Raw genomic sequence first — 24829 nt, forward strand, 5'->3', positions numbered from 1 at the left:
AGATGGTTCATATGAAATCATCAGCAATTTCTAAACAACCAGAACAAACATAAAATGATAACTGTGAACAGGGACACTGTCATAGGGATTGAAAAACATCTATCTATCTATCTATCTATATATCTATCTATCTATCTATCTATCTATCTATCTATCTATCTATCTATCTATCTATCTATCTATCTATCTATCTATCTATCTATCTATCTATCTCATATCTATCTCTCTCATATCTATCTTTCTCATATCTATCTCTCTCATATCTATCTATCTATCTATCTATCTATCTATCTATCTATCTATCTATCTATCTATCTATCTATCTATCTATCTATCTATCTATCTATCTATCTATCTATCTATCTATCTATCTATCTATCTAATCTATCTATCTAATCTATCTCATATCTATCTAAGGGTATGTGCACACGCTAGCTGGCTTTTACGGCTGAAATGACAGCCTGTTTTCAGAAGAAAACAGCTGCGTCGTTTCAGCCGTAAATGCTCCTCCTCGTATTATGCGAGGCGTCTGTGACGCTCGTATATCTTGAGCTGCTCTTCATTGAGTTCAATGAAGAACGGCTCAAATTACGTTGCAAAGAAGTGCCCTGCACTTCTTTGCCGAGGCAGTCAATTTACGCGTCGTCGTTTGACAGCTGTCAAACAATGACGTGTAAATGACAGGTCGTCTGCACAGTACGTCGGCAAACCCATTCAAATGAATGGGCAGATGTTTGCCGACGTATTGTAGCCGTATTTTCAGGCGTAAAACGAGGCATAATACGCCTCATTTACGTCTGAAAATAGGTCGTGTGAACCCAGCCTAACAGAAAAAAAATGGCGACAGCACCCTGCAACACTAATGCCACCTAAACCACTAAATATAAATAGATATGCACTAAAGCTAAATCTACTTACAAATAGGGAGGTTCTTAGTGCACATTTTGATCAAAAAGTGTTAGCCCACCTGCCACGACAAGGCGACCTCTGTAAGGTGGGAACCTACGCTGCACATACACCCAGAACTGGGACTAAGCCTACATATATACCTGGGGATGGTAGGATCCAGCATTGAACTGATTAAAATCACCCAGGGCAGAATGGGAGGAGTGCAAGAACAACAAGTGGAGGCAGTCACTAACCCCACATATATGGATCACATAAACAACAAAAATGTGAACAGCACATTCCAACTAAATGATACAAAATGTGTGCAGGTGCAAGAACACCTATGACTGCAAATATACAGCACACAAAAAATGGCGACAGCACACTGCGAACACTAATGCCACCTAAACCACTCTATCTATCTATCTATCTATCTATCTATCTATCTATCTATCTATCTATCTATCTATCTATCTATCTATCTATCTATCTATCTATCTATCTATCTATCTATCTATCTATCTATCTATCAATCATCAATAATCTATCTCTCAATTTCTTATCTACCAAGCTATTTCTTGCTTTTGTATTTCTCTTTCTGTTTGATATCTCTGAATAGATAATAAATAAATAGATAGATAGATAGATAGATAGATAGATATGAGATAGATATGAGATAGATATGAGATAGATATGAGATAGATAGATAGATAGATAGATAGATAGATAGATAGATAGATAGATAGATAGATAGATAGATAGATAGATATGAGGATAGATAGATAGATAGATATGAGGATAGATATGAGGATAGATATGAGGATAGATATGAGGATAGATAGATAGATAGATAGATAGATAGATAGATAGATAGATAGATAGATAGATAGATAGATAGATAGATAGAGAGATATGAGAGAGATAGATATGAGATAGATAGATATGAGATAGATAGATAGATATGAGATAGATAGATAGATATGAGATAGATAGATAGATAGATAGATAGATAGATAGATATGAGATACATAGATAGATAGATAGATATGAGATAGATAGATAGGTAGATAGATAGATAGATAGATAGATATGAGATAGATAGATAGATAGATAGATAGATATGAGATAGATAGATAAATAGATAGATAGATAGATAGATAGATAGATAGATAGATAGATAGATAGATAGATAGATAGATAGATAGATATGAGGATAGATAGATAGATATGAGATAGATAGATATGAGATAGATAGATAGATATGAGATAGATAGATATGAGATAGATAGATAGATATGAGATAGATAGATATGAGATAGATAGATAGATAGATATGAGATAGATAGATAGATAGATAGATAGATAGATAGATAGATAGATAGATAGATAGATAGATATGAGATAGATAGATATGAGATAGATAGATAGATAGATAGATAGATAGATAGATAGATAGATAGATAGATAGATATGAGATAGATAGATATGAGATAGATAGATAGATAGATAGATAGATAGATAGATAGATAGATAGATAGATATGAGATAGATAGATAGATAGATAGATAGGAGATAGATAGATATGAGATAGATAGATAGATAGATAGATAGATAGATAGATAGATAGATAGATAGATAGATAGATAGATAGATAGATAGATATGAGATAGATATATAGATAGATAGATATGAGATAGATAGATAGATAGATATGAGATAGATAGATATGAGATAGATAGATAGATAGATAGATAGATAGATAGATAGATAGATAGATAGATAGATAGATATGAGATAGATAGATATATATGAGAGAGATAGATAGATAGATAGATAGACATAAAAAAAATCATCAAAACCCAGACGCGCGGCTTAGATCTACAATAATAAAAAAACAATCGTGTATAAAATATTGATGTAAAACAGCCGCATCTTAAATAAATATTTTAAAATGGGTTTAACCGTCGCGCAAAATGTATAATAGGGAGAAACGCAGAAGGAAAATGCCGGATTTATGTTGTGAATAAAGTGGGAAATTAACTTTTGCTGAGGCTGAAATCATTTAATTTTTTTTACTGCACAGGATTCTTACAGGGTTTTACTAATTCACAGCCAGCAGTTTTGTTGTAATTTTTTTGTGTAAAGCACGTAGAACGGACACGGACGCGGGGCCCTCGCACCACGGAGCACTGAAGTGGTTATCACCCATCAAGGTAATTACTTTCAAGTTGAAATAATTACTCTATCAATGTTAATGGTTTTTCAACTTCAATAAAGCACTCACCTGCCGATAATCACGGCTAACCTCGTGCTCTAGCGCAATTCCCTCTCTATTAGGAGGTTATAATACAGCTGATAGAGTGGTCACTTGTCCTGAACAGCTGCTGAATTTCACTTTAGTCTTCTATGAACCATAAAAAAATGAGTCATCAGAGTATAATTTGCTTGTAACAAGCCCTTGAATGGCAAAAAATGCCATCCCTAAGCTGAGGTGGGCAAACCTGTTGTGTCTGGATGGGACCAAGTAAGGAGCGCTGTGTCCGTCAGTCCAATTGACTGTCTCCGTCAGTCCCTTGGTTGTTTCTGTCAGTCCTATAGACTTTGAATGGAGCGGCATCGGGGCATACTCAACCGCTGCTCCAATTAAACTTCTCCTCATTGCATTTGTGTAGTAATGATGAGTGGGGGGCTCAGGACCCCCATTAATGATCGGTGGTGCCTCCAGCAATCGGACATTTATCACCAATCCTGTGGGTCTTGGGACAACTTATTCAAGCTATTGAGTTGTTAAAAAATTCTATTGTTTGTTATGTCCGGGTGTAGAGGGTGCAGAGGTACCAGTTGCTCCTGGGTCCTGGACCCTGAGGGGGCCCATAGGTCCCTCTGCCATATAAGAAGACATCAGTATTATGACTGTGGAGGGCTACGGTACAGATTTTGCTTTGGTATCCTTCTCTAGGACAAATGAATAACAGTTATAACCGAGCTTTCACAAGGGTTGTCACCCAGCTTTACTAGGGTCCAGAACGGCAAGCCTGCAACGGTGAAGGGAAAAGGAGGGATCATTGAATAGTTCATCAGATTTGCTAATGAAAGTTTTGGAAAAGCTTGGTGGGAACCTTGTTAGGGGGCTGTAATCACTGCCAGATTTGCTATCACCCAGCTTTCCCACAAACAAGATAATATGGGTGCATTTTAGTTTTAGCCTGTATTCACACATCTTGTTTTTTCTGCTTTTTTTGATGCCGGTTTTGTAAAAAAATTACCGTAAAATATTTTATTAGAATTGTTACAAGAAAGCCTAAAAAAATCACAGCATAAACTCCATGTGTGAAATAACAGCTTGAGATAAGGGGACAATGTAAGCAGCTCTATTTTTTTTTTAAATTACGCATCATTTTCAAGATCTCTGTTTGCGGTCAGTGAATGTATAATTTCTTGTTTCCATTTAGAGGCTGTAAACCTAAACATACCTATTACTTGCTACAGCTGAGAGGTGGATATAATTGTATCCAGTCTACACAATGCTCTGTGAGCTAAATAGCCTGGACTCCAGACTGATACATTGCAGCAAACTACCAGGGAGATTAGTGCAGCAATTGCTCATGGATTTAGCTCACGGAGCATTGTATAGACTGGATTATCCACTTCTCAGCTGAGAGCAGAACTAGTTCTGTACAGGTTCTCAGCCTCTGAATGTAAACAAGACTGATCTTATTTACTGGCAGCAAGCAGAGATCTTACAAATTTTGTGGAATTGAAACGGATAGCAAATTAGAAAGTTGCAGAACTTTTAATTTTACAATGATTAATAGGGTATCATAAGCATTTATTGAATATCCACCAGATATTCCATGAAAGACTGATAGGTGTGATTGTTAGAGGTGGATCTCGCACCTATCAGGCATTTATGGCATATCCCGTGGATACGCCATAAATGCTTCCGCTCCATAAATATGTCATAACACTCTCCCCTCTCCTCTCTATGTTCCTCCTCCAGGTTTTTCCAGTGAATTAATTGCATCGCTTGATCTATGGCATCATGGGAGCGAAAAGCTAGATTTAGGTATAAACCCAATGAAACTCTATATAGGGGCAGATTTACTACTCAAAATACGTCAGACTTCTGGTTTAAATTGCGGCACAATTCTGGCGCTTATGTAGTTCGTCAAATTTATTTCCTGTTTTAGACACTTTTTAACCCTGCTAGAAAATGGGGCGTGGCTTAGGTGAAAAGAGATGGTCTAGCAGAAAGGGGTGTGGCTTAAAATGTGACACATTGCACCAAAATTAGAGGACAATACTGGAGGAGGCTCAGTTCTGTCCTACTCTCACCCCTCTAGCTCTCCTTATGGTTTCTCTACTGCAGTCCTGGGCTGTCTGTGTGATGTCCAGACTTGGTAAGCGTATGGGTATGTTCACACGGCCTATTTTCGGTCGTTTTTCGGGTCGTAAATGCCCGAAAAACTGTCAAAAAATCGGAAGCAGAACGCCTACAAACATCTGCCCATTGAAATCAATGGGAAAAACGGCATTCTGTACCGATGGGTCGTTTTTACGCGGCCGTTATAAAAAACGGGCGCGTAAAAAAACGGCTGTGAAAAAAAGTGCAGGACACTTCTTGGGACGTTTTTGGAGCTGTTTTTCATAGACTATTGAAAAAAGTTCCAAAAACGGCCGAAAAAACGCTGCGAATAATGCAGCGAAAATCGCAAGTGGCTTTAAGGATATGTTCACACAGAGTTTTTTGACAAGTTTTTTGGCGCGGAAACTGCGCCGCAAAACTCGTCATAAATGGCCTGAAAATGCCTCCCATTGATTTCAATGGGAGGCGGAGGCGTCTTTTTCCCACGAGCGGTAAAACCGTCTCGCGGGAGAAAGAAGGGACATGCCCTATCTTCGGGCATTTACGCCTCTGACATCCCATTGACATCAATGGGAGGATGGGAGGCAGAGAAAGCGTATTTCGCGGCGTTATATGTCCGCGGCGCTCAATGTTCGCGGGTGAAAAACGCCGTGCAGGGAGAGGAAAATCTGCCTCAAACTTCCAAACGGAATTTTGAGGCAGATTTTCAGCCTAAAAACGTCTGAAAATCAGGAGCTCTTTTCCCTTGAAAACAGCTCCGTATTTTCAGACGTTTTTGATTCAGTGTGTGAACATACCCTATGTGTGATGTCTGTGTAATGTGTGTATATACGGTTGTTTATGCGTGCAATGGGTAGATATGTATGTGTAAAGTGTGCATATGTCATTTGTGTGTAACATGTATATATATATATATATATATATATATATAAATCTCTGTGTGTGTGTAGTGTATATGTATACCGTATGTGTGTAATATTATTGGAATCGCATATATTCATGACCATGAGACCCCTACCTTGACAAAATCCTTCCCTCAACTCTGTTTGTGAGTACAGTATGTAGTGGTATTATTTATATGGACAGGATATACAGTAGCTGCATTATTATATACACAGTATATAGCAGCATTATTTATATGTACGGTACATGGTGGTATTATGTATATGTACAGCGTATTGCTGCATTATTTAGAAGTACAGTGTATAGCAGCATTATTTATAAGTCCAGTGTATAGCAGCATTATTTATATGTATAGTACATGGTGGCATTATTTATATGTACAGTATATAGTTGGCATATTTATATGTATAGTAAATGGTGGTATTATGTATATTTACAGTATATAGCAGCATTATATGTACAGCATATTTCTGCATTATTTATATGGACAGTATATGTCTGCATTATTTATATGTACAGTGTATAGCGACATTATTTATATGTACAGTATATGTCAGCATTATTTATATGTACAGTGTATAGCGGCATTATTTATATGTACAGTATATAGCAGCATTATTTATATGTACAGCATATTTCTGCATTATTTATATGTACAGTGTATAGCGACATTATTTATATGTACAGTATATGTCTGCATTATTTATATGTACAGTATATGTCTGCATTATTTATATGTACAGTATATGTCAGCATTATTTATATGTACAGTATATGTCAGCATTATTTATATGTACAGTATATGTCAGCATTATTTATATGTACAGTATATGTCAGCATTATTTATATGTACAGTGTATAGCGGCATTATTTATATGTACAGTATATAGCAGCATTATTTATATGTACAGCATATTTCTGCATTATTTATATGTACAGTGTATAGCGACATTATTTATATGTACAGTATATGTCTGCATTATTTATATGTACAGTGTATAGCGGCATTATTTATATGTACAGTACATAGAAGCATTATTTATATGTACAGTGTATAGCGACATTATTTATATGTACAGTATATGTCTGCATTATTTATATGTACAGTATATGTCAGCATTATTTATATGTACAGTATATGTCAGCATTATTTATATGTACAGTGTATAGCGACATTATTTATATGTACAGTATATGTCTGCATTATTTATATGTACAGTACATGGTGGCATGATTTATATGTACAGTATATAGCTGCATTATTTATATGTACAGTACATGGTGGCATTATTTATATGTACAGTATATAGCAGCATTATTTATATGTACAGCATATTTCTGCATTATTTATATGTACAGTGTATAGCGACATTATTTATATGTACAGTATATGTCTGCATTATTTATATGTACAGTATATGTCTGCATTATTTATATGTACAGTATATGTCAGCATTATTTATATGTACAGTATATGTCAGCATTATTTATATGTACAGTATATGTCAGCATTATTTATATGTACAGTATATGTCAGCATTATTTATATGTACAGTGTATAGCGGCATTATTTATATGTACAGTATATAGCAGCATTATTTATATGTACAGCATATTTCTGCATTATTTATATGTACAGTGTATAGCGACATTATTTATATGTACAGTATATGTCTGCATTATTTATATGTACAGTGTATAGCGGCATTATTTATATGTACAGTACATAGAAGCATTATTTATATGTACAGTGTATAGCGACATTATTTATATGTACAGTATATGTCTGCATTATTTATATGTACAGTATATGTCAGCATTATTTATATGTACAGTATATGTCAGCATTATTTATATGTACAGTGTATAGCGACATTATTTATATGTACAGTATATGTCTGCATTATTTATATGTACAGTACATGGTGGCATGATTTATATGTACAGTATATAGCTGCATTATTTATATGTACAGTACATGGTGGCATTATTTATATGTACAGTATATAGATGCATTATTTATATGTACAGTATATTGCTGCATTATTTATATGTACAGTATATGTTGACATTATTTATATGTACCATATAAAGCTGAATTACTTATATGTACAGTACATGGTGGCATTACTTATATGTTCAATTTATAGCTGCATTATTTATATGTACAGTACATAGAAGCATTATTTATACGCATGGTGGCATTATATATATGTACAGTATATAGCTGCATTATTTATATGTACAGTATATAGCTGCATTATTTATACGCATGGTGGCATTATTTATATGTACAGTATATAGCTGCATTATTTATATGTACAGTACATAGAAGCATTATTTATACGCATGGTGGCATTATTTATATGTACAGTATATAGCTGCATTATTTATATGTACAGTACATAGAAGCATTATTTATACGCATGGTGGCATTATATATATGTACAGTATATAGCTGCATTATTTATATGTACAGTACATAGAAGCATTATTTATACGCATGGTGGCATTATATATATGTACAGTATATAGCTGCATTATTTATATGTACAGTACATAGAAGCATTATTTATACGCATGGTGGCATTATTTATATGTACAGTATATAGATGCATTATTTATATGTACAGTATATAGATGCATTATTTATATGTACAGTACATAGAAGCATTATTTATACGCATGGTGGCATTATTTATATGTACAGTATATAGATGCATTATTTATATGTACAGTATATGTTGACATTATTTATTTGTACACTATATGGTGGCATTATTTATATGTACCATATAAAGCTGAATTACTTATATGTACAGTACATGGTGGCATTACTTATATGTTCAATTTATAGCTGCATTATTTATATGTACAGTACATAGAAGCATTATTTATACGCATGGTGGCATTATTTATATGTACAGTATATAGCTGCATTATTTATATGTATAGTACATAGAAGCATTATTTATACGCATGGTGGCATTATTTATATGTACAGTATATAGATGCATTATTTATATGTACAGTACATAGAAGCATTATTTATACGCATGGTGGCATTATTTATATGTACAGTATATAGCTGCATTATTTATATGTACAGTACATAGAAGCATTATTTATACGCATGGTGGCATTATTTATATGTACAGTATATAGATGCATTATTTATATGTACAGTACATAGAAGCATTATTTATACGCATGGTGGCATTATTTATATCTACAGTATATAGATGCATTATTTATATGTACAGTATATAGATGCATTATTTATATGTACAGTATATAGATGCATTATTTATATCTACAGTATATAGATGCATTATTTATATGTACAGTACATAGAAGCATTATTTATACTCAAGGTGGCATTATTTATATGTACAGTATATAGCTGCATTATTTATATGTACAGTACATAGAAGCATTATTTATACGCATGGTGGCATTATTTATATGTACAGTATATAGATGCATTATTTATATGTATAGTACATAGAAGCATTATTTATACGCATGGTGGCATTATTTATATGTACAGTATATAGATGCATTATTTATATGTACAGTATATAGATGCATTATTTATATGTATAGTACATAGAAGCATTATTTATACTCAAGGTGGCATTATTTATATGTACAGTATATAGCAGCATTATTTATATGTACAGTAAGTAGAAGCATTATTTATACGCATGGTGGCATTATTAATATGTACAGTATATAGCTGCATTATTTATATGTACAGTATATAGCAGCATTATTTATATGTACAGTGTATAGCAGCATTATTTATATGTACAGTATATAGCGGCATTATTTATATGTACAGTACATGGTGGCATTATTTATATGTACAGTACATGGTGGCATTATTTATATGTACAGTATATAGCAGCATTATTTATATGTACAGTAAGTAGAAGCATTATTTATACGCATGGTGGCATTATTAATATGTACAGTATATAGCTGCATTATTTATATGTACAGTATATAGCAGCATTATTTATATGTACAGTGTATAGCAGCATTATTTATATGTACAGTATATAGCGGCATTATTTATATGTACAGTACATGGTGGCATTATTTATATGTACAGTACATGGTGGCATTATTTATATGTACAGTATATAGCAGCATTATTTATATGTACAGTAAGTAGAAGCATTATTTATACGCATGGTGGCATTATTAATATGTACAGTATATAGCTGCATTATTTATATGTACAGTATATAGCAGCATTATTTATATGTACAGTGTATAGCAGCATTATTTATATGTACAGTACATGGTGGCATTATTTATATGTACAGTACATGGTGGCATTATTTATATGTACACTATATAGCTGCATTATTTATATGTACAGTAAGTAGAAGCATTATTTATAAGTACAATTAATAGCTGCATTACATGTGTGTATAGTATATTTGCACTTGATGTTTGATGCGGTTATTTGCATATTGCATAACACTTTAATGAATGCATTGTATGACCCTAACATTCTTGCAGTGCAGAGCACCATTATTTTATTTCTAGCAGGTCCCCATTCTCTTTCTGCTGCATTTCTTCTGCACTGCTTATATATTCCATAACAGCAGCGTAGAAGGAAAATGGCGCTTAGGGAACATTGAGAGCTGTCAATGTCAATCATAATTGAAAACCTAAACCGAACATGCATTGTTGTTGTATGGATGTAAGGTGGGCTCTCAAAAGCAATTCCTCTGGTGGGTACTATATATCACAGTCTGACACTGGATAGATAGATTAGGGGCCACTTTATCAAATCTCCAATGGCATCACTGCCACTTTTGGTGATATGTTGGCACCAAACCCACAGCCACATACATTAATGGCATAACTCACCGGCACTGTTAATGCTGACCCGGAGAATGTGGCTGGTGTCAGGTCACTTGTGCTCTCCTGATACATTATAAGATATTGTCTTATTATTCCATGAGGTCTTGAGGGAGCCGTCCAGTTAAGAAGCACAGAATATGCACTTGTTACTTCTGCAGTAGGTGGATCTAAATCTTCCGGAGCAGCCTCCACTGTGCGGACTATTGACCATGAACTTTGCAGAAAGCCCTCGCTGTTCTGTGCTGTGATGGAGTATTCATAATGTGTATAAGGTTGCAAGTCTTCTGAAGTATCGATGTATTCTAAACTGCCACCAGGCAAGGGGACTGCCGTCACGTTTCCATGGCCGCCAGAAAGAAACCTGCAAAGGAAATAAATGAATTTCAGGAGCAAAACTTTTCCAGAATTAAAGAAAATGAGAACTCGGGAGGTATGTATTCATTATTTACGGGATGACCATTATAGCTATAACGGAAAGAAGTGATTGGTTCTGAAGCCCCTAAAAGGTCAACCTGAAATAGGAAAAAAATTACATTAATATTTTTTTTTTAAATGCCTTCTCTAGGGAAACAATAAGGTTGCATCACCATCACAGTAATCTTGCAAATTTACGTTAAAGGGGTTTTCCAATTTGAACAACCCCTACTTGTTAGAAGGGTCCATTGCATACTTGCCGACAGTCCAGATTTTGGTGTGACAATCCTACAAACCGCACTGCAAAGGGATAGGGTTTATGTAAATTATCAGAAAAGTAATTTGGGGGTGTTCCCAAGTGAAATGTGGATGGAGATTAAATGTTCAGATTTTGGAGATTTAAATTTTGGGAAGTATGCCCTTAACAATAAGCAGATCACAAAGTAGTCCCTTGCTGGCACCCTGAGCGATCTGTGGGGAAATCTATGTATAATCTTTGGGGAAGTAAGTATTTAATTTACCTGCAGTGCCACCACAGGGGAAACCAAGTATTATACAGTGCCCATTCAAATCAATGTGTTGTCTGTGTAATGCAGGACAGGACAGGACAGGACAGGTATTCCAAAAGGACAGATACTCTTTGTAACCATTCTCCACTTTGGCCAAGAGATGAGGATCCTAAAAAGATGATTCCCCCTCTATTAACTGAGAAATCCCTAAAACGTTTAAAAAAAAAATGGGTTTTCTAAACCCCTTTAATTCACGGACAACATCAAAAGGGAGAGCTGGCGGAATATCACATACTGCGCAATATATGGTCTCAGAAACATCTCAAACATCATACATTGATGGTGTCTAGTGGAGATTCTTTTTACTTGTGACGTTGGTACAGTACCTCAGATATAACTAACTGTGGCACAAGATAAGCAAGAAGTTTATCCAGCTTCTCTGCAGTCCATTATGTCTCCATGGTAACAGACTACAAACAAACCCTGTGTATAGTCTGATCTTGCAGTCATGATACTCCACTCCCTCTTCTTGCTTATCTACAGACAATAGAACTACACATAACTGCAGGATCAGACTACAAATCGTTTGGCTGTAGTCTGTAACCACGGAGACACATAGGTCTTCAATGGAGCAGCATACACAAAACTATAGATTTTTTAAAATCAAGTCCATTTGCAAAGTTGTTTATTTTTCTGTTTTAGATGCATTGGTTGCAAATGTGTACATTTCCTTTAAAACCACACAACCACTTTAAAGATTCTTGACTTGATGCACGAGCTGTAACTAAACCCACAACCTAACGGCTGATGACAATGTACAGGAACTACAGTACATTGAAATATAGTGAGTGCGTTTCTAGAATTGTCCCACCACCACGTGTCATTATGCCTCCGCAATACCCACTGATGAAGCTACTGTTCTCTCATCTGGCAGTGCAGAGGGTCCTGGATGCAATCGCATTCAATCTAACAATCCAGAATTTTGACATGCATGCCAGATTATCACGGAGGATGTAGATGCATGATCTTAACTGCATGATAATAGCATCACTGGCTTGCAGGCATGTGAACAAAGAAAACATTTTCCTAGTAAGAGGTTATTTTATCTGTATTCGTGATTAAACGCCGGTCCTTTACTGCTGTGTATTGCGCCGCGGTTTATAATCAGAGCCGCAGACAAGGCTGGGAAAAGCTTTCATTTAACGTAACAGCCTAATATAATGGGGGAGACAAATGCAAGGGTGTATGAATATAATGAAACATTTTTTCCATCCTGCTTGACACAAAGCACTTTTTTGTCCTGATTTAAATAGGTCAAGTCTTGTGGCAAATACACAAGAACTGGGAGAGATTTTCAGGACCGCCACCGCTCCTTCAAGCTACTGTAGTTTGATTAGGAATAAAATGATGTGAAGAGAGGAGCGGGGAATAACACTGAACACAGATATGAAAAGCGAACTGTAGGCATTATATGAGTATTACACCAAGCAGATATTCCAGCATGGCTATAAAAATATTTTTATATATTTTTTAGATTTATTTGTCTCCCCCCCTTCTGTACACTTCTCAACTACAATGGCAAAAAGGAGGAATCTGTTTGTGGAGAAGCAATAACCTCTAGATACATCAACTATGAATTATTCATTATATCTTGCATTGAGGCACATGCTTTCTTAGGCAGTGCAGAACTTCTTGTTATTACTACGTTTTATCTGTCTTGTGTTTGCATCCTGGTCCACAGATCACAAATAGACATAGCAGAGGCTGTCTCAGATAGGAGTAGAGAAGAGTCTATCCTCATTCTGTGAGGACTTCTAGGTTCAGGAGGTTTTGTGACGCTTCTTCCGGCCACTGCCAATACTGCCTCTCCCTACAGAGTGACTACCATTGACACTTCAAACTCTTCCAGCTTGAATGAGTTCATCGGGGCCTCTATTTAAATCTGGCTGAACAGGTTATTGTTGCCTGAGTGTCTTTGGTCATTTACTCTAGCCTCTAGCTAAGACTACTTTGCCCATTATCCAGTTTCCTAATTTCTGACGTCTGTAGTCTCTGGATTGTCTTGTTCCTTGGTTGTTGCTTCAGTTTGCCTGGGTTCAACCTCTGGCTGTGTTCTCAGACTTCATTTTTGTCTGGTTCCTTCCACCAAATTCTGCACTTGTATTTCCGATCTTGGTTTCCATCTGACTACATCCATTTATTTTAGCCATCGAAAACCCCAAGAGGGTGTCAAGAGTAAAGACCAGGGAGTCCACACCTCAGTTTAGCTAGCATCAATCCTATCATTACACAAAGCATTCACTATATCCAGCTACCCTGGTGTGGTAGAGTGACAATGCGGTAGGGAGTATCTTCAGTTGCAATCTAGTCTTGGACGTAAGCTTGTTTCTAATGGGGATAATCCCTGGAGCTGAAATGTCTACCTTTGGTTGTTGGCAACATTGAAACTTTGGTCCAGAAGTGGCCAAACTTTTTCAGTATGGGATCAACTTTTTCAGTAGAGGTTCTACTGGCACCCTGTTCTGAGATCAACTGGTGGGTCACAATATTCACCACTAGAGAATATTGTATGACACCCAATATATACCTGGAGAGTAGAGTAGTGGTAGTAGTAGAGTATTTTCTCAGGTATTGGATGTGGGAGCAGGAGAAGACTCCCATGACAAATCCTTGTTGACTACTTAAATTTTTATTTAGAGGGGTTTGAGCTGGACTGTAGTGGTCTCAGAGAACATGAATGCCATAGATTTTTGGACCATGTTAATGTACGGTGGATTTAACTAATCTCTCGTGTGCACCTTTGTTGGACAAGATGTGGTCTTATTTTTACTTCTAAATTAAACTTATTAAACAATAATTGGAAAATGGTTTTGATGGTTGAATTTTAAGAAGACGTCTGAATTTGCCGCTCTGCCAGATGGTCAGGTTAAATGAGACTCCCAATCCCAGATCAGGGCCCCATCTGAGAGTATAAAAAGACATTTCAATTAGTTTAGAAAGTTTTCTCCTGCTCCATTTAATTATTTTTGTGATGAGACTCTATGGGAGCATAAATTAAGACTATTCTATAAAACGGTTCGCTTCACCTACAAATGTTGTGCAACTGACCAAAGCAGTAGATCGTTTCGCTGTCAGTTATCTGCACTTTTTACATGACTGTTCAGTTTAACCAAAAGGGGGGACTTCTGGAATTCATGGAGAGCTGAAGAACCACTTGCTCTCTCTATCAAGCTCTTTATTCAACCGCTTGCAGGAATAACAAAAAAATGTTAATGCATGACCTTCTACCGAGGCTAGGGGACCTCGACCTGCCGGAGAGTCCCACCGAGGTCCATGGCCAGTAGTAGCTAAGTGCCTCCTTGGGTAACAGTGGAGCCACATACTGTCAGGCAGGAAGCCACGAGGATGGAGCAGATGCCATTGCTCAACTGTTACATCACGCCTTCTATACTTTGCATTTCTAGGTCCTCACATTGGCTAACCACTTACCTTTCACAGACATGGACCAAGCTTACCTGGTCCCCACGTAGAACGCCAACATAGACAAAAGGAAGGAGGGTGGGCAACTAATGCTCCTCATGCCCTCTGCTGCATACTTCTCAAAAGACAATCTCAAGAGTTGACAAGTTATTTGTGTGGAGAGAGGTAGATAAGCAGCTTCCAGACACCTCTAGTGCTGCCCAACTTTATGAAAATGGCCCTATTTCTAGTGGCATCCATTTGGCACGGACTTTGGAGGTGCCAGGCCGTGCAGCACTTTCAGCGAATTTGATGCAAACATCCAGATTATAATAAGAGAATGGAGATCAGAATCTTTCAGATGGGTGGAAATCCAACATTTCTGGTCCCTGTTTTGCCGAATGAAGACATTGGGAACAATTGGGCTGTGCTCATAGATAATGGCTGAATTGGACAACATAGATCTCATGTCTAGGGCCAGTTTATGTTTACTGTACCTCTGGTCCTATGCATAAACACTAATAACACATAGTGATATCATGATAAGTTGTGGCAAATGACAAAGTCGGCCATGCTGTACCATCAAACTCAGCCATTCTATATAAGTAGCAAGAATACAGTGTGAATGCGGCAAAACGGAATAACTATCTCAATAGCTTCATAGCTGGGCTTGATCTAGTCCATGCATTTTTATATTTAGCGAAAGTTAAAATACTTGAACTTTCCCTTCTCAGAATATAAAAGATAAAAAATGTCTTATGTCATAAATCTCTAACTCTGCTCCGTACGTTAAACACACTTTGAAATGTCCCTTTCTACAATCGTACAGAACAATGGCTCATTTCTGTATGACAATGGCACAATTGACTTATACGCTGAATAGAAAGGAGATACATTTACAGATACGATCTGGGAAAGTAAACGGAGAGAAAAAAAATAACAATTTGTGAAAGCCAATGACTTTATCCTGTTCTCTGTGCACCGCCGCTTATACGGAAAAAGACCAATGAGCTAAAACTGCCTCGTTCTATCTATGAAGCAAACACTAAAAATGTAGAAATTTACTTTTGCAGCTAAGAATAGAAGTATCAGTAAAAGAATAAAACAATAGGACCAAGGACTGTGCATAGCCATGTATTCCCTGGCCTAGGGCGGCGTTATGCCAGGGGAGTGAAGCAGTCTTTGTTCTATTACCTTGATCTTGTTATATTTGCCTTCCAGGGGGTAATACTGGATAACTGTAGTTAGTTTTGAAAAAATTTTCCTTTTTGGCGTCCTAAAGCCAGACAGTTACAGTTCCACTAAAAGTACCAACTACTTTATTTAAAGGAGATCTCTGCTTTGGACAATACCTGCCTTGGCAATAATTTGATCATAAAATGCCCCCCCCCCCCCTGCTAGACCGACCAGCGATCAGCTGTAAACTGTGGGAAAACCTGGCAGTAAGTGTTCACTTTCCCTACAGCGCCACCACAGGGGAAACTAAGCATTACAGTGTCCATTTATATCATTGTGTTGTCTGTGTAAGGCAGGACAGGACAGGCCCTCCAGAGCAAGAGACGCTCTTTGTAACCGCTGTCCACTCAAGAGGTGAGGATCCTAAACAGGGGACCCCCTTTTATTAACCCAGAATTCCCTAACTGGCTATATGAAAATGTGATTTATAAACAGGACATCGTACCAGTGGAGTACCTCGACTCTAAGCAAAGTCGTGGGAAAGGGGTAGACAATGGGCTAAATTGTGTCACCTGGTTGTTTTTTCCCCATGTATAGCAGGAATTCGATTATTACTAAAAGAAAGTGTAGGAATCACAGTCTACTTAAAAATTTGACTGATGAAATATTAAATAAGTACATTTGTTAACAGAAAATTATTCCTACCCAACTGGCCTATGAAGGAGAAATGGAAAGTGGGTCTAGAAGTGGACCTGAAGGGCTTATCAAAGATTGGAAAAAAGGATCTTCTTTTTTTTCCCCAGATACAGCGCCACATCCATTCATGGGCTGCGTCTGGTATTACAGCTCATCCTCATTCAAGCTAATGAAGCGAAACTTCAGATATTTCTTTCCAATCCTGGTCAACCCTTTTAAAAAAAATTAAAAAAATCTATCTATCCATCCATCCATCTATCTTTTAGTTTCTTATATTGAAGAGAGCAAATGTGTTAGTGTGCAAATAAAACAAAAACCCCAACAAAAATAAGTGGTTAAAGGTAACATTTTTAAATATATTCTTAAACTTGTATATAATATTTTACTAGGTCAGGGATTATTGGAGTGTATGTAATATAATACATAGTAATATTCGGGATACTTATATATCTTAAGGTACGATGTGGGTTGTCAGATTAAATTGTACATTAGTAATAAGTGTGGGAGACAAGTATGAATTTTTAATTTGATGGAAGAGTATAAGCTGTCAAATGTCATTCACAATTCATATAGAAGAATTGACATTTTAATGTACTTTTTAACCCAGATTAGACTATGCGAGCTATAAATGACAAGATCTTAAGATGAAATCCATGTAGAAACTGCTGGATCTGTGTGCATAATATTATCATTATTATATTAGTATATTAATAATAATAATAATAATAATAATAATAATAATAATACTATTATTTGTTTTTTTATTATTTATTATCATTTTATTAGTACTATTTATATTTTATAATAACTTACTTTTACTGAATCTCCTACTTTTAACACCATGTCCTTTATTCTGTGCTGATTAGGGCTCTTCCACACACTCAGGAATTGACACACTTTTTCCGTCCGGAATTTCGGCCGGGAAAAAAAACGCAGTAGAATACAGTAACAGCATAGTGGATGACATTTAACAAATCTCATCCACACGCTGCGTAACATTTCCGAGCCAAAATTTATCTGCGGTGTGTATTTTACGGACCGCAGCTTGTCAATTCCTGCTACGGAAAGTGTCCAGAATTGCTGCGTTTTTCAGAGATGTCTCCATCTCCTAACATTGGGAAAAACGCAGCAATTTACGTACCATTTTCTGCCGAAAAAAACGCAGGAAATGTTGTGCATTTTTGCCGCAGCGGAAAGCCTTTGACTTTCAGCGGAATTGCTGCAGAAGTTCCGTTGTGTGTGGACAAGCCCCTAATTTCTTAATTAATCTTTATAGCTGTCAGAGCTCCTTTTTTTCTGATGCAGAGCTCCAAATCCCCTACGTAGACAGATTTAAATTGTGATATTCTGTCTGCCTGCAGCCACCACTAGGGGGAGCTTACTGCATACTGTGTTATTATTTAGATCAATGTATAAACAGTATGCAGTAAGCTCCCTCTAGTGGTGATTGCAGGCAGACAAAGTTTAATCATTTAACTGGTTTGTCTATGCAGATTCGGAGCTCTGTTTCAGAAAAATTAAGCTCTGACTATTATATATTGAATAAAATATATTAAAAAATATTAATTTGAACCTATTTAGATAAAAAAAAATGTTTTCGGATGGACGTTTACTTTGAAGCCATTCTTCTCATTTAAAAAAAAAATATTTTTTTCTGCACCTCATGGATTCAAAACTTTTTTTAGGATCTCTCATTTAAAAAATTAACGCATATCAAATTATTATTTTTTAACATGCATTTTTTCCCATTGCTAGTTACGAGGTGATAAATCTGACCTGGTTATGAGGCATTTTTTATATACGGAGATAGTCGGTGCTGAACGTCATCTAATCTACTGCGCTGGTAAATATGATGACAAATATCTGTTATCATCTCATTTATCTTACACATAATCCTCGTCATTAGCTGCTCTCCAGATCCTATGTATCAATCTGTGTCCTGTTATAGATGCTACTCAGCAATATGACATAGTGCTATAGATTTATTTATAATGTATGTAGCCCCAGGATATTACTCAGCACACATAACATTCATTCCCATTATTCCCTGCCCCTGTGAATAAACTATATTATTTTCCTACCAGTACAATACACTTCTATAAAAAAAAGAAGTATTTGCCCCCTTGCATATGTCACACTGAAACATTTCTGATCTTTAAACAATATGTAAATACATAACAGTGATATCACAAAATGAAAACGTATTGGCTGTACCACCTTTATAAGGCTGAATTCACGCTGCGTTTGCAGTGCCCACTTGGCGTATGCGCTGGGAACGCACCCGGTTGCTCATGCCATCAAGGAGAGTGGCGCCCCCTTCAGTAGTGACAAATGATACTGGAGACTGCTCAGGTCGCTCACCACTATGGTCAGTCCTAGTAGTTCTACACATAGGCTTGCTGTTATGTTTCGGATCATTGTCTTGCCACGTTTTTAATTGTGCTTAAACTCACAATGGGGTTTCTTAAAGGAGTATTCTGGGGTCAACAGATTATGACCTATCCACTAGATAGGTGATAACGGCTAGATCAGTGAGGGTCAAATCACTGGGACCCTCACCAATCGCCAGAACGGGTGTCCCATGTCCCCCATTCCCCCCAATCACAAGACCGCTGCCAGAAGGAGTTTAACGGAGAGGCAGTCGAGCCGCTACATTCTGTCTCTGTCAGTGCCATAGGCTTTGAATGGAGCGGCAGGGCACATTCTCGACCACCTCTCCATTCAACTTCTCCTGCCAGTGGTCTTGTGGCTGGGGGAAATTGGGAAAATGGGACCCCTGTTCTAGAAATTGATGGGGGTTCACATGGCCACTGACATAACAAATGATCACCTATGCACTGGTTAGGTGATAACTGCTACAACTGGGATACCCCTTTAAAAGGAGTTGTCTCGTTTACAAAACCCAATTGTATATACCCTTTTAGGGAATTCTAAATTTAATAGAGGGGGGTCCTCTGTTTAGGGACAACATCTCTTGGGCAGGGTGGAGAGCAGTTATAAAAAACGTCTCACGCTCTGGAGGACCTGCCCTGTCCTGTATTACACAGACAACACATTGATATGAATGGACTGTGTAATGCTTAATTTCCCCTGTGGTGGCGCTGCTGGTAAATTGAACACTTACTGACAGTTTACCTACAGATTACAGCTGATCGCTGGGGGTACCAGCAGGAGGACACTTTGTGATCAGATTATTGTCAAAGGATCCTTCTAATAAGTAGGGATTGTCCAAAGCAGAGAACCCCTTTATGAATTTTGTGGTACTTTACAGAGTTCATGGTTGCTTGTGACCTGAGAATCTCCTCACACAACCTCCACCATGATGTTCTTACTGTAGAATGCTATATCTGCTTTAAACCAGATATAATTGGACGCGCCTTTGTCAATAGAAATTTACTCCTTACCTTTCCTCCTATCTCAATAAATCCTGGGATGTGTGGCATGTGAAGACCAGCTTGAAAAAGAAATGATTGCGAGAATTTTTTTTATAAATTATGAAGCCCACAATACCAATTTTCTGCCATCAAAAATTTGCCTTTTGGGCAAAAGTTTTGCAATTTTTCTATTTTTACACTGCCTCCGCCACTTTTCAATAAAGTGGGCATGGTTTAGAAAAAAGGGGTGGAGCCACCAAACCCTTATCATTTTTCTATAATTTACGCGAAAAACAGGTGTAGATTATAGCGCAGATCTATGCCAGCTAGTAGCTGGCGTAGATTTAATTTTCTGCTGTACAGACGTCCAGAAATGCGCCTAATTTAATAAGAGGCATGCGCCTTGTAATACATTAGGCGTATCTTACTCCAACTTCCTTCAGATTAAGACTAACGTATGAAACTCCAGTCTTAGTAAATTCCCCCCTAACTGTATATATGCTACCTGTGCACCCCTACATCTGCGCCACTGGACACACCGAATGTATGGATTTTCCTCTCGTAGGAATCATATCCGGATGCGGCTACCGGCGACAGATATAAGATTGTTGTTGTCTAAGTACATTTAAACTTCAGGAGAAATAGCGTCCAGTGATTCATACTCATGTAGGTGAATATAACGATTGTATCTGAAGCCCCAGTGCGCCATTCTCATTTCACTCGAAATAAAAAACAAAATGTATCTGTGTCAGTCAGTGCCCTTCTGCTGTACTCAGAGGTATCAAACAGGCGACAATTATGATTGGGAGGTGATTGTGTCACATTGCTAGAAAGTTTATTGCTTGGCAGCGTGTTTGGCGGTAACGCATTCCCTTTCATATTACTCTTTATATCATTGTTTGCCTGTGACTGGAATAATCAAATGACATCAAACTCTGTCAAATTCAATTTACAGTATTTTCTCAGACGCCGGCGGCTCCTTGCTGTGTATTTGAGATTTGTAAATTATTCTGCTGCTGTGGAAGGCTTGTTCTGATTATTATTAGTAATACTAGACTACACAGGTAAGGCTATGATCACAACACGCTTTGCCGTAAACGCTGGGAATTTCTCCCACTGTATACACCGAATATTTCCATCTGACTGCTATACGTTGGTATATCTTTTATTTTATTGTATGGAAAAAAATCAATACAGGGGGATCCTATAATTTTTTCTTTTGCAACGGGAGTCAATGGGGGACATACGCAACTGTATAGTATGCAGTTGCATATGTAGGGGCTATATGTACGACGTGTATTTCGGAAGATTTTTCTGGCTCTATGGTGTTAATAGAGCTTACACCACATACAACTTTTCAAGGGACTTTTTATATGTGTGTACATGAGGAATTACACTATTTCAGGCCATTATATGACCTGTATGGGGCATTATTTAGCAGTTTTCCGCTCCATAGGCTCTCCTATCTCTATCACACATATCCGTACGTACATATAGGAGCTGCAGTAGCATGGAGGAGATTATACAGCAGTAATGAGCAGAGTAGCTGAGAATCCAGCACTGGGGTGACATAGAAATCTTACCAGCACATCTGTGTGTTTTTCTCTGCTCCTACTTCCTCCCCCTGCTCACCCCTCCCCTCCATAGACTTACATGCAGTGTGTGTTGCTGAGTCATACTCTCTCTCTCCCTCTCACTCCTCCTGCTCCCCTCTCCCCAATCAATAGTCTTGTATGCAGCATGTCTGTGTGACTTTCTCCACTTCCTCCTCCTGCTCCACCTCCCCTCTCCATAGGCTTGTATAGCAGGTAGTGAAGTGACAGATCCCCACCTTCTGCAGCCTTCTGTAACCAGGGACTGCCAATGCTTGACAACAGGATGTGGACGGCAGATAACAGGAGCACCTAGTGGCAGTGACTTCACACATAATTTGCATGGATAAAACAACTAAATTTTAACAGTAAGTAAATTACAAAGTTGATCTATATCAGGTATACTAGATCAGCATAAGTTGTTTGAAAAGTTAGTGTCTATTTAAAGTTGCTTTCACATGACTGTAATGTGGGCATATTATAACGGCCAGAACACCTAGACCTCCCACGGTGCAACTGAACCAAATTTAGACCACCATAGGGTTGTATGGTGATCGGTTTGGTTCTATTGTACATCAGGAGGACATATTCTTCCACTTCTGAAAATTGTTTGTAATTGTAATTTTATGATAAACCCCCAAACTAAAAAGAAATAAAACAAATTGGAAATTATATTTAACAAGACCTAAGGGCCTCATGGAAGCCACACTGCCAACTTAAAAGGGTCATTGTGACAAAAAAATAATAGCAGCAGTGGTCCATGAGCTTGGAGTCCCACCATCTCCCATTGAATTAAACGCCACTGTGTGTATGAAGAGCTATTGACTTATACAGCACTTTATAACACTTGCAGGGTAAAGGGACCTTTTATAATATAAAAAGTGTTGTCAGCGATCCTGCATTATGGAATTTACCATCCAGCCCCTAAGGAGCTCAGGTGCAATTCTAAGAGCCGTGGCCCTTTGTACTGGGCATTGGCAGATGGGGCCAGTTCACAGACCTCTGGTGAAGTCTTCATACATGTGTCAATCACATGTCAGAAGTTAAAGAAGTTGTCTACTTTTGAAAAGCCATTTCCATATACCCTAATAGGGAATTCTGAGGTAATAGAGGGGGGGTCCTCTGTTCAGAATCTTCATCTCTTAACCATAGTGGAGATCGGTTACAAAGAGCGTCTCTTGCTCTGGAGGACCTGTCCTGTTCTGCATTACACAGACAACCCATCGATATGAATGTGCTCTGTGTAATGCTTAATTTCTCCTGTGATGGCGCTGCAGAGAAATTGAACACTTGCTTTCCCCATAGAATAGAGCCGATAACTTGGGGGTCCCACTAGGAAGACACTTTGTGATCTGCTCAAGGGACCCTTCTAACAAGTATAGATTGACAATCCCTTTAAAGGCTATGTCCACGTTTGCAAAAATAATTTTTAGTGATCCAATACATCTAAAAAGAAAAACCAAAAACTTTATAAATAGTCCCAGTCTTTGAAGTTTAGTTTAAAGATCTTCCGTTTTGTGTTTACAGCTACTAAGCAGATCTAGGAGTCTCCATGGTTCATCTCTATTAAAACCATTTACCTGTGAATGATGTATCTTGTTATAATTCCATTTGGTTTCGTAGGTTCTTTCCATGTAATCTTAATGGCGTGTTGGCCAATTGCAAAAAGTATTGGAGGGTCAAGACCTTCTGGTGCTGCTTCTGTAGTTACCATGGATAAGGGACTGCCGACTCCACAGCTACCTAGAATATAAAAGGTATAACTATAAAACTGAAGACAACCACATATTACATAGCAAATTCTAAAAATTATTTTCAGGATCCCCTCCAGTGATGCAAATTATTTGAATGCTAATTTCGCCTGCTTGCCTGTGGGTAAGTAATTGTCTGGTGTATCTAAGCTATGCGAACAAGTCACATTATGTTCATTATTGACATCTACCCTATGGTGACCATATACATTTCTCTAGAACGTCTCTTTGGCTTATGTGATCTTCATCTTGTTTCTTTCGTCTTCTTTTCTCTTCAACACTTTCGAGCTTCATTGTCTCTTCCTTTGAGCTGGGTCTTCTCCTATGTTCAACATTACACATGGTTTCAGTGTGGCTATTTGTGCTTATATTAGGCTGTGTTCACATATATGAGTTGTGTTCGGCCAGTTTTTTTTTATGTCAATGCCGGACACAACTGATGACATATTTATGCACTTTGTCAATACTCTGACATACAGATGTGCCCTTCCTTACCTTTCCCCTTGGCACAACATATCCTGAGATTTGTGGCGCGAGATGACCAATTTTGAAAAAAAAATATGATTTTGCAATACCCTGTGACGACATGTCTATGTGATATGTGTCTGTGTGTGGCCACCCAGTGGTTGTGGTGTGAATTGCAGTTTGTAAAGGGTTTTGCTAGCATGTCGCGATATTATATTGAATGTAGGTCATGAGAAATTGGAGTCCTTAAGCAAATTCAGGTCAAGGTAAGGGTGGACACAACTGAAGCCAGATACAAAACACTGCCTTTAGCATTTTTCTGTCTGGCGCAGTCAAAACTGCTCCCATAGGAAAG

At 37.4% G+C, this 24829-nt stretch overlaps 1 protein-coding gene across 1 annotated transcript in view; it reads right to left on the bottom strand.

Annotated features, from left to right (window-relative positions):
- The window catches only part of USH2A (usherin), a 593484-nt gene that overhangs the window by 53482 nt on the left and 515173 nt on the right, over positions 1-24829 (bottom strand). The window contains exons 59-60 of the mRNA XM_075863335.1: positions 23839-24001; positions 11045-11399 (exon numbers count right to left, since the gene is read on the bottom strand). Coding sequence (XP_075719450.1) covers positions 11045-11399; positions 23839-24001 — 518 coding nt within the window. The remainder of the gene's footprint in view (positions 1-11044; positions 11400-23838; positions 24002-24829) is intronic.

The sequence above is a fragment of the Rhinoderma darwinii genome, chromosome 4 (assembly GCF_050947455.1).
Source record: "Rhinoderma darwinii isolate aRhiDar2 chromosome 4, aRhiDar2.hap1, whole genome shotgun sequence".
NCBI classification, from domain to species: Eukaryota; Metazoa; Chordata; class Amphibia; order Anura; family Rhinodermatidae; genus Rhinoderma; species Rhinoderma darwinii.